This window comes from Pieris napi, chromosome 22 (genome assembly GCF_905475465.1).
Source record: "Pieris napi chromosome 22, ilPieNapi1.2, whole genome shotgun sequence".
In the NCBI taxonomy this organism is placed as follows: Eukaryota; Metazoa; Arthropoda; class Insecta; order Lepidoptera; family Pieridae; genus Pieris; species Pieris napi.
Window position 1 is genome coordinate 5,930,932 of NC_062255.1, and position 19,428 is coordinate 5,950,359.

Consider the following 19,428-nt stretch of genomic DNA (forward strand, 5'->3'; position numbering starts at 1 on the left):
ATTGCATGATTGAGTTATAACTTTAGCAATTTTGCAAGAAGCTGTAATTAAAGTTTGTCGACGACAGAGTTCATCTTTGTTGCCATAACATTTGCATAATGAGAAAATAATTGTTAATATTCTTGTTGTGAGCTTGTAATAGAGGTGCATATGTGGTGATTAAAAAAGGTAGAATATATATATTTGTAACTGTATTTCTATTAATTTACGTAATTATGTTAATAATGTGGTTTGTATGTTATCATTCGGAACAAAAAATACATAAAATCAATACAAATAATACAAAGGCCGACAACGCACTTGCGAGCCCTTTGGCATTGATTGTCCATGGGCTTGCCTCCTGTCCTTTTCTTTTTTAATTTAATAGGAGGCAAACGGCAGGAGGCTCACCTGATGTTAAATGTTACCACCGCCCATGGACACTCACATAGCCAGAAGGCTCGCAAGTGCGTTGCCAGCCTTTAAAGAATTGGTACGCTCTTTTCTTGAAGGACCCTAAGTCGAATCGGTTCGGAAATACTTCAGTGGGCAGCTGGTTCCACATAGTGGTGGTGCGCGGCAAAAACTACCTTAAGGAACACAAAGTTGAGGAACGACGGACGGCGAGGTGATACGGATGGTATATTGTATTCTGCCTTGACTACTTTTGCCCCCTGTTGTATAAAAAAATACAAAACAAACAAACAAAGTATTTGGTACGAGAACACATAAATACAATTTCTTAAATAGACATAAACGCTATTTTTTAATTAAATTTCGCCTCTGCCCACATCTCTTAACGACGCCTCGATGTCAAAAATAATTGGTCTTTTTGTCCTTGAATTAATTCCTCGTTACAATACAATGTACTTGTCGTACTTCGTCCCTTCTTACCATTAGTAATAACTCTTTCCCATAACGAATCCATATTTCTAAATAAATGCGGTAAATTATAACACCGAGTTCAATAGGTTACGGTGACGAATCGCAAGGGTTTGACTAGATAAATGCGATATAAGCTGATAGCGGAGGGTTGACGCGCAGAGTTAGGCATTACCGTATTACGGGAAGTACGGTAATAGCGCTATTACAGTTAACGATGTGGATTTGTTTACCTTAATTTATTGCTGGATATATGGATTTCAATTTGGCACGGAAGTTAAAGCTTATTTTTAAATAACATTATACACCATCCACATTCTTTACACGTGTGTTTGAATTGAATTTATTGGTATTATAAGTGGGTACAATTTTTCGATAACATATTTATAGTATGATTTGTCTTTATCCGTATATATCTATATTTCCGGCAAAAAAGTTGATCCATAAAAGCTTTTAGATTTTCGTAATAAACTACAACTTTCGCCTACGAATTCCTTTTCAGGGTTTTTTCCTTCTTTTAAGTAGGTACTACACTGGCAAAATCTGGCAAATTATGTACCGATACTTAAGTAACTGTACCTACTTAAGGATATGGGTTTTTTGCACACACTACGAAAACATATTTCTATCAAAGTCACTGCACAGTAGGTAAACTTCCAAAGGTGAACGTTACCTGTATGAATATCGAATTATGATTTATAACCAACTACCCAACTGCGTAATTCAAGGTCGAAATGCAGACAATTGTCTTAATTCAATTTATTACAATTTCCCTAGAAGACGTGCGTAATCCCGTGGTAATCGTGCTATAAGATTACGCACGATAAAGCCGAGCACACACGGCCGATATCAAATTGCGGCATAATTCCGTAATCGGCTTCATCTACAAATAGGGTTGCCAATTTTTAAAATTGAAAATGAGATATTTATACAAACAGAGATTTAATTGTACAAAGACGAGTGTAGTGCATTATTAAGTACTTGAAATATTTTATACCTCTTGCTAAATACGCATAATTTCATAATTTGGTCTGACAATGCGTAGAGGCATCGGTAGAGATCGGAGGTAGGTCTCTAGAAAAGCCCATTGTGATTGGTATTCGCCAACGAGATAAACTGATCAAACCAAAAAAGTCGTCGAGAAATTATTCGCGCCAGATCTCACGATACTCAGGCTTGGGTGGGACGGAAAGCTGGAGATCAAGTCATATAATTTATCGGTGAGCCCATAGGCTGGAATCATCGAGAGCAGTGCTCTGTGCCACACCCGATCGAAGGCTTTCGCTATATCCAAACTTACCGCCAGCGCCTCAGTTTTAGACTCAATTCAATTTATTATATAGAACAACAAAAAAACCCTTTTATCTTTACCTACTACCTAACTTAGGTTAGGTAAAAGAAGTTTTCCCTAATTCAAATTCAAATTCAAAAAATCATTTATTCACGTAGGTTTATTATTACAATGTACACTTGTGATTCGTCATTAAAGATATAAATATTAATGCTTCTAATAATGCTCCTAAACAGTATTAAAATAGTAGTTTTTAATCAAATAATATTATTGTCAAATAAATCAATTCTACTATTTGAATTATCACACGTTATTAGATGATTTTTATAAACAGTACTGAAATGCACAAATGGAGTTTATAATAACGAAATTAATAGCAAGTGCCAACCCTACTTGATCCAAAACCCGCTTGGCTCACTAAGCGTGAAGCTAGACGGTTCCGCGTGAAGGCAAACGATTTTTCCCACTGTCGTTAGAGAATTTTCGTAACGACTACTAACGACGCATCAGTGCACGGTACTTTAATTAGTAAAAGTTATGTTTTAATTTTACATAATTCCTAAGTAGTTTTTCTATACGTAGATACGATAGAAGTGCGAATATGTACGTCACTCTAGAATAAACTATTGTTTCTTGAAGTAAAAAAATATCTTTAACTAGAACAACCTTCAAATTAAGCTATAAATTTCCAAACTGGTTGCATGTTGACATTGAATTTGGCCAACGTGTGAATATCTATAACTTTATAGAAATAATTACGAAGCTACAAAGATAAAAAGAAAAAGTAAGCCTATAGAGCGTGGGTATGGGAAGGTTCACACGTGTTGGTAATAGTTGGTAATAGCTTGTCAAATGTAGATCTTTAACTTATACAGTGTGATAAACGATCACATGTATACCGTATTATGTACAGTAGATTCGACGAACGAATTCGACGTTCAAAAATTCAAAATTCGAATGCACGAATTTACGATATACTGTATACTAGTAGACTCGGCCCAGCGTTGCTGTGGCTAAGATTTTTGTTATATTACATAGTAGTAAACTATTCAAGAGAAACGGCAGGAGAATACCAATCCACCATGATTCTTTGGTGGTTATGCCATTAAATTGTAGCTTATGTGAAACGTTGGTACTTTCAACACAGCGCCTGTTAGAATTGTGACTATCAAATGATAAACAAATATTTTGCAATAAAATAATATTGCGGGTATAAATTGAGATGTAAGCTATCCTATCTTTTAAGTTGGATCAAACTACACACGGTGTGCAAATTTGATTGATATCGGTTCGGTAGTTTAGGAGTCCATAGCGGACAAACAACGTGAAACGTAATTTATATATATTAAGATATATACGAGTAGCTTGATAGTGGCAACAGGAACAGAAAAGTGGAACAAGAAAGTACTAACCTGGTGCTCGAAGTACAATAAACGCGAAAGAGGAAGACAATTCAGAAGGTGGATGGACCAAATTAAGGAAACAGCCTGTACATGGCAGAGAGTGGCACAGTGCCGATGGAGGAGTCCTTTGCCAAAAAGGGCACACACACATAAAAAGAATGAGATAATAGAAATACAAATGTGTTTAAGTGTAAAGGTTTTGAAATAAAAGGATATTATTATTGTGAGTGGCCCAACTCAAAAAGGATTCTTATATTGTTTAGAAATCTATCCAGAGTAACTGACACCCACACATCTCTTACGCCCGAATCCAATAATCAATCCACAATCTTAGATTGAAAACAATCTGAGATCAGACCGTGACAGACGATCGATCTCCTATCTGCATCCCAATAACCAAACCCTACGAAGACAATCCATTTTTGGCGACGGATAAAATGCTCTTTGTCGTTCCATTTTACCGAGTTTTCACTCATATTTGATAATCAATGTAAACCAAATAGAGTAAATAAAACCATACAAATAACATTAAAATATACATGTGTATGTTTAAAACATACCAAACAGTTTTTTTAATTATTTCAAGGTAAGTTAAAATCTGGTAAAATAATTAACTGTTGAAATCGACCACAGACACCGATACGACGTCCCATGGATAGCTGGTATCGACAGATGGCTATTACAATCCGTCGATTGGTTATTGGCACACTTGTTACAACATTTGGATTAAGATTACTATCTCAGATGGTGGATTATGGATTGAGATAGGTTCGGTCGTTATACATTAAGTATGGCTTGATAGAAAATCGCGTTTATCTTCTCAGCTGTTAAAGAATTCTTATTGTTTGTTGTCAAGTAGCTCTAAAGGTCATACCGTTTCACATCGGAGTTCACATAGACATACTGTGTCATTGGTACGCATACAGACGTCATTTGTATACCTATTTACGACTCGTTACAATAACGACTGATTAGATGTAGCGTAAATCTATTTTCTTTCAGGTTTTTTTGGAAAGTTAATCATGACAATAAAGCTGTAATTAATTTTATATGATTTACCTTCATTATAACTTAACACCTGATTGTGTTTATTAGGTATTTAAGAACCAGCCAAATGTTTACTTTAAGTTTGAAAATAAGATTCGTTTTGCTTAAGTATCTATCGAAATAATTGAACATTTTAATATATTATATTCTTAAGTGTTTTTTTATTATTGTTGTTATATATTACTAGGAATTTGTTTATTATTTATCTGTTTGAATGTCTCAAATGCTTTCTTACCTATCTTCTACAAAATAAGTTATATTATAATTCAATAAAGCATGATTCATATCCAAGCTTCATGACCAGTTTTTCTCGTTATTGCGGAAAAGAATCTGGAAGGTCATAAAGGACATCGACATTGGACTTTCATTTTATGTCAAGGGGACCGTGATCAAGTATCGACGTATTGAAAATAATTAACGAAAAATTCCATACAGACTGCGCGGCGCGTGGAAATATCAATTGTCGCATGAAACTGTATATTGACTATTCATTTTTAGCCGAGTACAATAGAACTATGTAGGTGTGGTACATGCCCGGTGTTTTAATATTATGTACAACATATATATTTCTTTACTAGCTCACCTTTATAGAAATGAAAATTAAGTAATCCTACTAATATTATAAACGCGAAAGTTTGTAAGTATGGATGGATGTTTGTTACTCTTTCACGTAAAAGCTGCTGAATGGATTTTAATGAAACTTTGCAATAATATAGCTTATACATCAGAATAACACATAGGCTACAATTTGTAACGATATTGTGTGAATTCCCCAAAATTTCAGGTAAGTAGGAAACGAGCTACCATCTGCGAAGTATTCTGGCGTGTGTTGCCAAAACCTCCCGCCACAGGATATATCTATCTCTAATGTGTAAGTCATTATAGCCAACATAGTTAACCATAACTACAATAATACCATTGATAATTTATTTCTAATGCATATTTAGTAGTAATAAATTTATTCCTAAATGAAAATAGATTCTTATATCGCTTCTGGTATTTAACGTAGATAAAATATGTCTTTCACGCTACATCATTTGGACAAATATTATTTTAATCCTGCGCAGTCGAAGTCGCGGGCACCAGATAGTAATAACATATAATCGTTCGTAAGGTTATATATCAGACTGCAGCTAAGTAAAATTTGTTGAGATACCTTCTCACAATCACAGATAAAAAAACACCTTAATTCCAAAAACGTTGTCATCAAGATAATTGCTATAGGGGTCAGCTGACAGATTCAGCACCATCAATTGTACCCTCATCTAGGATTATGGGCCTAATATTATATTAATCTTACCTTTCCTAGAAAGAACCGCCTGTAGTACTTGGCGGTGTCGTCAGTGTCTATGTTGGGCCGTCTGGACACCTGCTGAGGTGTTCCCGGTTGGGGACGGGGCTCGTTGTCTTCATCTGAGGGATTGTCGTCAACGCCATCCGCCCAGTAACCACCACCGGGAGGTAAGACTACTGTTGGTGGAGTACCTGTAATATAATAAATTATATATTGTAGGGCCAGTAAAGTATCAGAAACAAAAGTTGACGAAAAGGTGGATATTTAAATAGTAAAACAGTTCTTTATTTAAATTGTGATCATTTAAATTTGGAATTCGAAATACTTGTTGTAAATATTCTTAATATTGTAAATTATAAGACTATTGTATAATGAAAGTTAATTATATTATGAAAGATAATTATACTGAGTGACGGTGTAATTAGTGTTGCCCAAATGCAAGACCAAGACGAGACTTAGGCCAGTCTTGGTATTGTCTTGCGTCAATACACCTGGTCTCGGTCTTGGTATTGGTATTGCGCTCTCAGTCTTGGTCTTGGTCTTGATCTTGCGGCAAGAGTCTCGCAAGTCTCGCAAGACTTGCAAATACCTATTTGCCTATTGCTATTTGTGGGGGCTTGCGGGCTATCCTGGAGCATTCACCAATGTACAATGTTCATCAACCAATAATAGCAGGCAGGCTACAGGCATTGTGTTGAGATTAGCAGATTTCATTACAGTGTGCGTAGGTACATTTTTTAGGCAATTTGTCGTACTCGTGACTGGCGCGCTTTGCTACGTAGGTACTGTCGTTAAAGTATGTGTAAGTAAGAAACGATGTAGGTACCTACTACAACAAAATTGTATTCCTTAGAATAAAAATCGTCGTACCTACACGACGATTATTTTTATTTATTTAGTAAATCATCGCTGAAGACAATAGTCGCTACTAGAGTAGGTACGATAGAAGTTGATAAACCGACACTGCAATTCTCGATGATTTTAAAACAAAATGCGTAAAGCAATATGACGTCGCTCATATTTGGAGCTTTTCCACATTTCAAGTTTGTTAAAATCACCCACTTCCAATTTTGCAGTGCTTTGTTCTTTAAAAAGGTATAATACGTAATCTATATATATAAAAATGAAACCCGTTTTCCGTTGTCACGACATAACATGAAAACGGTTTGACCGATTTGTCTGATTTTTTTTTATAATATACCTTGAAGTACGAAGATGGTTCTTACGGAGAAAAATTAAAATAAAATTGAGTGAATCAGTCTAAAAACAACACTTTTCTATATTCCCATACAAAATATTCGTAATAATACTTAAAAGTGAATTTGAACTTTAATACCATAGCATAAAGTTCAAGTGTTAGTGGAGGGGTTCCGGGAAGGTAAATTTTTATTTTTTGACATAATGTATTTGTTGTCTTCTCAATTTTCTTTTTTTATCTTACTAGCTAGACCGGTGTCCCGAATAGCAGAATAAGTATTTTAAACAAATAAAGAATCGACTGTTAGGCGGTACGATGTTCGCCAGGCCAGCTAGTAATAATATAAACTAGGTATATTTTTATTACTTACAACAATTTTTATAAAATCTACCTATCCTTACGACTACATTCTTCCTTGCGAGGACAACATAATCTATTTGCGACCGTTCTGAGCACCCGGAAACTTATTTTATTCTTTAGAACATGGGCAGTGGCGGCGACCTTTGACATGAAAGCGACGGCGGCAACACAAAGTCTAGAAGCGGACTAAATTTTTACCTATTTTGGTGGGGTTGTCAATGTTGGCATTAGCACAGAAAAATAAAATTAAGTAAACACAACGTTTATCCACTTTTTAATAACTAGGTATCCACGATAGAATATTTTTTCTACTAATTTCCTAAGGGTCGATTCGACCAAACTTCTATACACGAGTAACTATACCAAGAATAATCTATTCCATGATTTTAATCTCGAGTAAATCCATAGTCGTTTGTCCACGTAATCGATAGCATAATTGTGCTAGGAATAATAATACGCGAATAGCAAGAGAATGGTGAACGAAAATAAAACTCGGCAAATAAATGTTGTTCTACAACGGGACAGTGTAAGAGCATACATCATGTCAACTCGATTTTGCCGTATTATAGTGTGAAAAAGTAGCTTTTAACAGGTGTCAAACGACAACAAAAAGTTTTTATTTCTTGTTTGTTTGAGGCTTTCGTCTAAAAAGGAACTTCTGTTGAGCCTAGTTGAATTTCATTCTAATATTATAGAAAATAAAAAATCTAAAAATAAATAAATAATAAATTGTTTAAACGTTTCATTATACAATGCCAGACTATTAATTTAGTGCGTTGCGTTGACTTGAAATTAAAACACAGAATACATATTTGTGAAATGACAGAAATCAGCTAATTGGACTGACTGACGCCATTAAATTATTCTAGGAATAGCTGTTATTCCGTGCGAAACGGCGGTATAGTAACAATTCCCGAATAAGCCCACTATTCTTAGAATTTGTAGTTGGTAAAACGTAAAATTGATTTACTCTCGATTAACTGACGATTTATTCTAAGATTAAGATTTACTCTTGTTTGGTCGAATCGACCCTAAGTACTCAGTCTAAATATCTTTTTCATAATTTTTGTTTTTCAATAATATATTGTGTGTAATTGAATGGTAAACTCTAAATCTTACTAGAGAGCTTTTTAAAATAAACTTATTGAAAGCACTGACATGGCATAATATATACTTTTCAATCTTGCTGCTCACATTTTAGTACCTAGGTATCACTCACTATCTATCATTTACCGATATTAACAATGATTATTTCGAAATCAAAATATGTATTCGCAATTCAATAGATGCAATACCTACTTAGTTATTAATTATCATCTCGCCCGACAGCTTTTAACGCTGTAGTGTTCGAATTCAAGCCAGTGTGAGAATGTATTTAAATAAAAGAAACTCAGAGCATTCAATTTATACCTACCTACTGCTGGGACATCTTCAAGATCATTTAATTTTATACTCCTATACCAACCCTACCAAAATAGGTAAAAATTTGTGTGCCTCTGTCCGTACTCTTTGTCGGCGAATGCGGCGCTCAGTGTCAAATGCTGTGTTACACTTGTTGCAAACCGCGGCATCTTTGTCGGTAAATTATCAAATAAGTATGTATTTAATACACCGACCGACCAACAGTTTATTCGCAGAACGTCACATTTCCCCAATCAACTTTGAACCTTAATCGTTAGCGATAAACTTGAAAATCTGTTGAAGAAATTTGATAGATTGAAGTAGCTTGATGTGCTGGCGTCTGTACCATAATATTGGCTGCCGTAGAAACTGTTACTAGACCTACTCGACTCGCTGTTAGTTTTAAATTTTGCTAAATAGAAGAATAATATAAACTTTGAAACATAAGTTTCACACCTACATGATGTTTATATTATTTTGTTAGCTATAATTTTAAGCACATACCAACCTACGAGTACTAACGTTAGATCTGCACATTAGACATAAACAAGCATAACATATTATTATAGGTAGATACCTACAAGGTATGAACTTTGCTAGAAAGTTATTAGGGAACAGATTTGTGAGTATTAACACGCTACCTACTTAATAAATTGTTGAAATATAATAAGTACTTACCTACCTAATCAATACAATACGTTTCAGGGTGCTTTCAGACGAGCGGCATGGCCAATTACAAATACAACTGCAGCCCTTAGTTTAGTGTTATGATTTGTGATACCTACGGTTTTGATACTGGGGAACGTTTCTCAAAATCGGGATTGAAACCAAATACCTACTTAATAACGCCCAAATCTCAGTTTGTCTTAACTGCAAGACGCAAGAGTCTTGCAGGCTTAAGTATTGTCTTGCTCAAGTCTTGCAGGGTTCAGTCTTGGTATTGGTCTTGCTATAATGAGGCGGTCTTGGTATTGGTCTTGGTCTTGCGAAAACGCAAGAACAAGACCAAGACTGCAAGACCAAGACCTATTTTGGGCAACACTAGGTGTAATAAAGTCAATGACACGAAGAAACTCTTGTAATTAAACCATTTATGAATGTATATTTTCAGTAAAAACTCGAGTTTCGCAACCGTAATGACTAAAACTCAACAGCTTTAAAACATTAATCCAATTAATTTGAATTAAAACTGGGGAAAACCTCAAAAGCATTTAATATGTTCGCAACATGAAATATTTTATGGACACCGGTTACCGGATTGAATAAACCCATAAAGATGGAAACAATAAAAATCTAGTTCACCAAAATGTAGTCCAGTAAATAATTAAAATAATTGGATTGGATACATCACTTCTGCCCTCTTTATTATTTATTTACACTTCGTTATAGAAAAACAAATAATAATACATAAAAATTATAAGGGATGCAACGGGCGCCCTTATCGCTAACAAGCGATCTCTTCCAGGCAACCCTAGTAAGGAAAATGTATGATGGGTAAAGTGCAAGAAGTGCATAACCAAATCTTATTAAAAAAATATCACCAACCTAATAAAATAAACTAATAACTAAAAAGCTAATCTCACGGATTTATGAATTGTGATGCAATACAAAAGAATAAGGAATACAAGAATTACAAAGGTTAGGATATGGTTAAGAAATGTTTTTAGAGCTTTTTATTTTGTCCTTTATGTCGTCTAAATCATAGTAGTGTAGTGAAGTACTTTGAAACAACTAAGAAAATTTTGCATTGTTGGACAACATCTCAAAAAAAAGCAATATTAGTAGTGAATCGATTTTGATGACTCATCAGACTAATGTGGTGTTTGTCGTGAGACTGGTGATCAAGTCAACGATGAATCCGATGTTAGTTTTATTCTTATTAACAAATTTTCCAGTTTCTCAAACCTTAATTTAGCAATAACGCGTAAACGATAAGGAAGTCACGATTATAACTATTCGTGAGCTTTTCGAATATTGGTGAATCATCTTGATTACAAATTGCCTTCGTTTTTACAAGTTTTGAACTTGTATGAAAATATATCCTTTGGCGCGTAATGTGTATCAGTAATAATAGTAATCAAATTTGTTTGAAACTGTGTTTTCTGGTATAAATTTTAATATATTTCCCATCTCGCCGTCCGTCGTCACAACTGAGCGTTTTTTAAGGCAGTGTTTGACGCGCACCACAACTATGTGGAACCAGCTGCCCACTGAAGTATTTCCGAATTAATTCGAGTAAGGGTCCTTCAAGAAAAGATAGTACCAATTCTTAAAATGCCGGCAACCCTTAGCCCTTTGGCATTGAAAGTATACATGGTGTCACTTAACATGAGGTGAACCTCCTGCCCATTTGTCCCCTATTATATAAAAAATTATATATAGCTCCATGCATAGGGCCCGGTGTAACTTATTTAGAAGTAAAAGCAATATCCGAGTTATTGTTTTGACTGGATTTTTTCAAATTCAAATGCATGCAGTAGTCATAAAATTGTCTACTGTACTATACGCATACAACGCCGTATAACAATGTACATCACCGTATTAGTTCTTGGCCTTGATTTCTTCATCTGTTTCATTGTTCTTTATAGGAAAGTATGTATACAATGGAAATACATTAATATAGTATAGTACGACCACAGTTCGTAAGTAACACTACATCGGTTAAAAAGGTGTATTTGATCCTTATTGTATTCCTAAGCTTAAAAAGGAACTAATCCCACAAGTAACGATCTAGTCTAGACCATTGTAAAGTTTCCGGGCTTATGTTTCTTCGTCACGGGACGGCATTGTTCATGTTTACTGTGTATGTACTTTTTACATAGAAATTTCGGATGTATCTTGCATTTTTACCCCGAAGGGATGTTATATGATTAACGCGTCTGTGGAATAGGAACCTAAAATAATGGCCCGATTGTGATGCAGTTTTTGTAAGAAGCTGACGTAGAGATGGCTGGATTTATACGTACAGTCATAATTCGTATTTACTGTCGTTTTTTTTTACTTTACTGTCGAACATACGTTTGCAAGTGTCTTGAAGGTTTTTGTTAAATGATAAATGATTTATTTTCTGTAAGTAGGTTTGTACAAACACTTTTACACGTCAAGCATATTTTTTTTTAAAACTAGATGAGTTCGACGATTCCTATCTGACTACTCTGAGAAGAAACGCCGAAACAAACTCAGAGTTCACAGTCTCTTTTAAAGTCCAGACATAATCTTGGTCAGATCATGTGAAGACCATGTAGATTGCAGTCTGAGTTTACTTAAGATCAATAATTCTAAATTTAAATTTGGAATACAATTTCAACTTCACACTTAACTTAAATTGTGGCGCATGATCTTGACAAAACAAACGGTCCTTAAGTATTAATATATCGAACAGTTTTTGAAATAAATTTGTGAATTTATATCGTATGTGAAAGCATCGGTAAGGCTTCAAAACCCCAAAGTTCACGATGAATCATAAACCAACGCGGCACACATCACCGGCCAAGCGTTGAAAAGAGGGTTACAAGTTGAACATTAAATTATACACCTGGGTATAATAATTCTGTAGTACCTACTTAATTATTTTTAAAAAATATTTTTGACGTGACATTTTTCGGCCTTAAAATCCCTCATGAGTGTGAATGTGTGAATCTAATGAAACTGTGTGAAAGTGAATCGAAACGATAATTAGAAGATATTCATTCAATTTGTTTTGATCACACACACAGGCAAATTACAATAAAATACGACTACAAACTATACTAAAAAGTGTGAAATTTATTTTGTTTTACTTTTGGAAGTCGCAATTAAGTGTATACTTAAACATTACAACAATACACATTTGTGTTCGTTTTTTGAAGTCAATTACAAACAATCTTGCCAATGGTATAGATTGAACAAGAAATCAACATAAGTGATTTACCGGCGCAATAACAAGAACTGAGGTCTAATAAAGCTGTCCCGACCCAAGTCAGGCCTCACGGGTCTTATCCTATAAATTCTAAGGTAAACAACATTTTGGGTCGAAGAAATCAATATTAGACCCTGTTTTATTTATTATCAATAAAAATATTTTATGTTTCAGTATTTTGTATTTGCAGACTACTTTTTGGACTGTGCTTTAAAATACTCACGCAAACATCCTACAAAGCTCCATTCTAATTCATATTAATGGCCTGATTATAAAATATCAATCCTTATCTTACAATATAAGCAGTACAAAGCACACCTACGTAATATTTGTAAGTCATTAATAACCCATACGAATATAGTTTTGATAGTTTTGAATCAGTTGCTGATATCAATCAAATCGAAAGTTTTTTTTTTAAAAGACATTTCACACCAATTGACCTAGTCCCATGCTAAGCTGGTGAAGCTTGTCTTATGGGTACTAGGCAACGGATATACATACATATTATAGATAGATAGACATATAAATACATATTTAAACACCCAAGACCTAAGCACAACACCAAATGCTCATCATATCGAAGTTCGTCTCAGCCGGGGATCGAACCCGGGACCCATGGATTCGCAGTCTGGGGTACTAACCACTAGACCAATGAGTCGTCATATTGGCAACTAAATACACTTATGAAGCCGTTTAAAGTTTCAGCTTAATATTAGAAGAAAACTTATGGAAAATTTGTATTGGATCAACGGTTATTTATCACTACCTTCTACTGCATACACTACAAAATTAACAACAATAACTCTACAATAAGAAAAATACAACCTCGAACTAAACTAATCAAGACGTTTCAGACTGAAAGTAGTCTTAACAACTTCAAACTTAAATGCAGACTATCTCCAGCCATTACGGCATCTGCAAACAAGCGTTCCCATATCCAACAGATTTAGTCCCGGGATAAGACGGGATCTAGTCTGAAATGTTATCCAGATTAGGAGGAACCAGGAACCTTGTTTAGATCTGTGACGTAAGCTTGGTAACGTGTTAATGACGAGATAAGACATAGATTTTATTGTAAATTACTAGCTGCCCCCGCGAACTTCGTTTCTCCTTAATGTGATTTTACTTAGTACCAACATGGAACATTTTGCAATGCTACTCCAGAGACTTTTCGGTTTTCCTGAGTAAATTTTTTTTAAGGTTGTTCAGTGAATTTTTCTCTATATATAAACCTCAGAGATCAAGTCAATAGTATTTAATATACAAATAAAAAATAAGGGCTGATCGTAGAGAGGTGAAAATTAAGGATTATATGTATTTTGTATGCTGTATCATAAAGGAATAAAAATGAAAATTTTGGTGTGGACACCCCTTATCACTTAGGAGTTTGAAAGCTACTGAATATGCATAATTTTTATAGGAATCGGTCGAGCCGTTACGGAGGAGTATGGGTACGAACATTGTGACACGAGAATTTTATACATTAGAATATTTAAGTTGTCTTCATTGTCCGAATTAAAATTAATATTGTATTAAACAGATGTTTTCCTATGTATACGTAAGGAGAATAGGTCAAGATTGATATTCTAAGCTGTAAGTCCCAGCTCGAATGAATTATTGTGTCGCTGGGAATCAAAGGACTCAAGAGGCAAGTTATATATAACTACTTCGTCTAATTCACTGTGTACAAAGGCAACAATATTTTCTATTTATATTCGCACACTTTTTGAAATGAAAACTTCTTTAGCATCGTTGTGAAATGTGGTATAAATTTATGTGTCCGTCTCTTTTTACTGTCGCTTTTTCGTTTCATCGACTTTCAAACTTTAATTATTTTAGTTATCATCAAAATTAAAGATTGATATTAAAATAACATTCTTCTCATTATCTTGAAACAAAATTTTTGAAGGTTTCACTTCTACTACGTGTGAATTGCACATATATATATATATATATATATATATATTTTATTTTTTTTTTATTATGTAATAAATACACATTAATACGTTACCATTCGTATTAGGGTTAAGAAAAACTTTCTAGTCTAGTAAGACGCACACAAAGGGTTGATTTCCCAAGGCAACCCCGTCTTGCACGTAATTAAATTAATGTTTTAATCAACTTGGGACAGTGGTTTTTCAAACATTTAGTTTCCTTAAACACGGAGATTGAATGATTCTCTCAATGGTGTCAGATAAAGCTTTAGAAATGTATTGCAGTTTTAACTTAATTAAGCTTTTCGTAGAATATATTTTATTAAGAGCTTTTAGCTTGGTTTGTCATTAGGATAAACTTTTGCCTATTCGCCGTATGTCTGGTATATTTATTTATGATAAGATCTGTCAACAGACACTCTTACGCGTTAAAACGATTTAATTTAAGTCTGTATACCTATTGAAAGGCACGAAAGCTTGAAAAGTTTTCAAGCACACTGGTAATATTTAATCAATTTATCTTATAAAAATAAAGCTATCAACCATTGAAAACAACAAACAATTATTATATTATTTTTCAAAGCCATCAACTGCGAGTCAAAAAACCTTATATTTTAATTGTTAAATTAGATTTTCATGTATGTGTTGTATTAGCATAAGTTTGTCCAAAAGACAGAAATAACTAAACAAAAAAAAAATATACGTGTATATTATGATTAAGAGCTAAGTAAATTATATTCTTTTACTGTGTTAGAATAATACTATAATTAAAAAGATAATGTTTCATAACTAGAAATGGTCGTAAGATATTTCCTCAAAGGGAAAATTTTCTTTAAGACCGTGGACATTATTGTTTTAATTAAAAACTTTAACGGGACACTTATTTTTATGTCTTAAAAGACTTGATCATAACCATTAGAAATGAGAATTAAAGTATTATAGTTATTTGTTTTCAACAATAGCCATTTAAGAACATCTGAATTTATAGTTCCGCAAAATTGTGAAAAAAAATCAGTGGCGCTGCAACCTCTGGCGCTACAGGTCTAGGCCTCAGATTTTTGAATCTGTTTCACGATAATTTATAAATGTAATAGGTAGGTGATCAGCCTCCAGTGCCTGACACACGCCGTCGACATTTTGGGTCTAAGACATGTCGGTTTCCTCACGATGTTTTCCTTCACCGTTCGAGCGAATGTTAAATGGAAATAAAGTCCATTGGTGCACAACTGGGGATCGAACCTACGACCTCAGGGATGAGAGTCGCACGCTGAAGCCACTAGGCCAACACTGCTGCAAAATTGTGATGTCTGCTAAATTTTTTCTTAAATCTTGTTTGAAATATTATCTTACGTAGATTCTTTTATTAAGCAGGTTAATTCATCCTTCCAGAAGTCCTCTGTGACCAGCCCTGCGATTCTGTAACTCACTTTTCGAACTCACACAGCGGTTTTCGCATCGGCGGTCGCTCTCAAATCAGTCGTGAAGCAGTAATTTTATGATTTGGCATTCTGAAAAGGTGGGAGCTTGTAGTTTATTGTTTATCAGAATGCCAAATCATAAAATTACTGCTTCACGACTGATTTGAGAGCGACCACCGATGCGAAAACCGCTGTGTGAGTTCGAAAAGTGAGTTACAGAATCGCAGGGCTGAATTGACTAGTACTCGTCAATATATTTTTGTATAATTGTTGGTTCGTTATATTTGTTAGACTTTGTTTTGTTTAATTATCGTAAACGAAGTAAAATCAGGGCAAACCCGCTCCGGTAACGAGCACGAGAGAGCAAAATTAATTAGCTGTACTCTTTAATTAATGCTCGATGGATTCTTCAGACAAATTCAGTTTAAACAAATAAGATTTGTAAAGTTTCAGTGCTTTGTATTTTTACATTCAGATTTCGAATGACATTCGGCATAATAATAAAACATATCCTCATTAATAGATTTCATTTATACTTATTGAATTAATGAGATAAAACTAAAAATAAATTCAATTATAAAAAGCAGAATAAATAAGTTTATATAAATTAACCTTAACTATTGTTACATATGAGTTATTTAGATACTTATTACATAAGAAAACGAAATACCGTTTATATAAATAATGTAGTTTTTGTACCGGGGTCCTATTGTTGGCTTGCTAGGTCGAGTAATACAAACAAAAGAACTTTCTTTCATCTATACCTATACTAATATTATAAATAGGAAAGATTTGTATCTAAGTACGTTTGTAACGAATTGCCTCAAAAAGTACTGGACCGATTTAAAAAAATCTTTCACCATTTGAATGCTACATTATTACTGATTAATATAGTTTATTTTAGTTGCAAGAAAAATCAGGATCCGTACTAACGCTACAATAATGTTAGCCAAGGTTTAAAATTCCCATAAAATATCTTTCATCGCATGCGCTGCGAAAACTATTTATGATAGAACAAAAAAAATGTTCCACAATATTAAAGAACATATCAATATCTACAAATATTAAAAAAAAAAATTCCACCCATGCGAAGCCGCTAGTTTTTATATAGCAAAATAATTAAACTGTGAGCCCCTTAAATACGAACAAGTGGTTATATTTAAATCTTACCAGATTTAGCCAGGATTTCCTCCAGAAGTCGTCTGCTGGCGAGGCAGGCGGCTGCCACCCGCCGCTGTGCAGCCACAGCTCCAGGAGAGGAGGGCGGTCCATGCGGTATCCTCTCTTCATACCGGTCCCCGGGGGCTGTTGCCCCACTGACTGATACCGGCCGCCGAGTCTCACGTGACGCCTGCAAAGAAATAATAGCTTATATAGGGAGCATACGGCGAAGTTTGAAAAAATCTATGAGTAAGTAAGAGTAATGGGTTTTTATTGTTAAACATATTTTATAAAGTTTGTAAAATGATTGTTGTCAAATAAATTGTAGTTTGGAAAGAGGTGAGATAATACTCGTAAGTGAACAATTATTGAAAATATACAATTGCTACTTCAAAACTCAATTATTAATAACCCTCCTAAATCGAGAAAAGATGATACTATTTCTTTTATAGACATTAATTCTTAATAGGAAAATACGTAAACCTTTACACCCGAAATAATTACAGCATAGAGAAGCAAACCAAGGAAAGAATCGTCAAAATCTCAGAGGCGGATAAACTTTTTAACGTAGATTACAAATAATATAAAAAATCTTAAATATTTCCAAGTCTAAATGTCTATACTCTAAACCTTTTTTTTTCAAAGCGCAAACACACAATTTGACAAAATGAGCCCAACTATGACCTAAAAGAACAGTAAGACTGATTTTTTATTCAAAACAGGAGGCAAAAGAGCCGGCAGGTCACTTTAAATTAATCGATATGTGCGAAATTGGCACTCATGAAATCATACCGGATTTGTTAGATTACAATCAAAATTCGATAAATTTTTGATGAGCACTGCCGGATTCAATTCCCAATAGACGCTAAGCCACAATAATACGTTGGGTGGGCGAGATCAAAGCTATTAATTGACTGGTTTGTTGATACTAAAAATAGAACACCATTATATTAGGAAACCGTCGGCTTTCAACGCTGGACATAATTTCTTAAAATAGTCAAATTAAGCGTTACATTCTATATATTGTATACAATCCATTAGTGGGGTAAACCTTGGTCTATTGATGTTTCCTTCGAAAAGCCTCCAAGTCTGTTCACTTGTAAATAAACAAAATAAAATAATTCGTGAAAAGTAATCGCTCTGAAAATAAAGCTGGTGAACGTTTTTTCGAAAAGACTAGGGAGTCTTCGTCTGTCTGCGATCTTTTTTACTTTTATAAAGGAGACTAACAGTCGGAAAGCTAACCGATTATGAGAATTTTAAACCTTTTTTTCGATGTTTTTGAAGTCGGTTAAAAATATGCGTACCTTAAATATATATCTCTAACTAAAGCTTTCTTACAAAGAAACTTGCTTTTATATACCGAGGGATCCAACACGGCTGCGGGTGCATGCATGTTGCACCGCGCTATACTCGAAAAATTGTTACGCCATGGCTGTGAGAATATTTAATCACCTTCCTAAAAATTATAGATCGCTGCCATGTAATGTTTTCAAGAGGAAGGTAATTAGATTTTTAAAGTCAAGGTGCTTTTATAGCGTGACCGAATATTTAGAACATAAGTTTAACAATTACTCATAAATGACTTGACTTCTTATTATGACATTTGCATGCCTGTTATTGTATGGCTGATTGTGCGGACTTTTCTTGTTGTTCGATTTTTTATTTTATTTTGTACCAACTACCATGGCAAATAAAGGATTTATTTATTTAAAAGTAGGTTTGTGAAATTGTTAGTTTTTACGGTTCCATAGAATCATTTTATCTTTGATCTAAAATATTCGGAAACGGTAAATCTTCAACGAAAAGTTCCCACCAACTGTCATAACTGTCGACTTTTCATGGTTGATGAAGCAATGAATTAAATTTTCCAACGTAATTTTTCGGAAGCAGGTTAGAATAATATCGCGTCAAATCAAAATATATCAAGTAATTGTTATTGTTTATCGTTAATAAATTAGATTTTTTATGATTAACTGTACTTAGATTAAGTGTATGTACGACTTATCATGCCACTAATTTAGTCAAAAGTGTTTCTTTTAATGTCTCAAAAAAGAAATAGTAATTTAAATTAGAAATTAATTCTTAACATAATTAATTAGAAAATTACACAAATATATGATTTCATCTAACTTATGACAGTAACACAAATGGAGGACTGG

General features: G+C 34.0%; 1 protein-coding gene across 6 annotated transcripts in view; it reads right to left on the reverse strand.

Annotated features, from left to right (window-relative positions):
* The window catches only part of LOC125060761 (rap1 GTPase-activating protein 1), a 248,782-nt gene that overhangs the window by 16,900 nt on the left and 212,454 nt on the right, over positions 1-19,428 (reverse strand). For all 6 annotated transcript variants that reach the window (XM_047665809.1, XM_047665811.1, XM_047665806.1 and 3 more), the window contains 2 exons: positions 17,276-17,456; positions 5,903-6,087 (listed from right to left, as the gene is read on the reverse strand). In XM_047665809.1, coding sequence (XP_047521765.1) covers positions 5,903-6,087; positions 17,276-17,456 — 366 coding nt within the window. The remainder of the gene's footprint in view (positions 1-5,902; positions 6,088-17,275; positions 17,457-19,428) is intronic.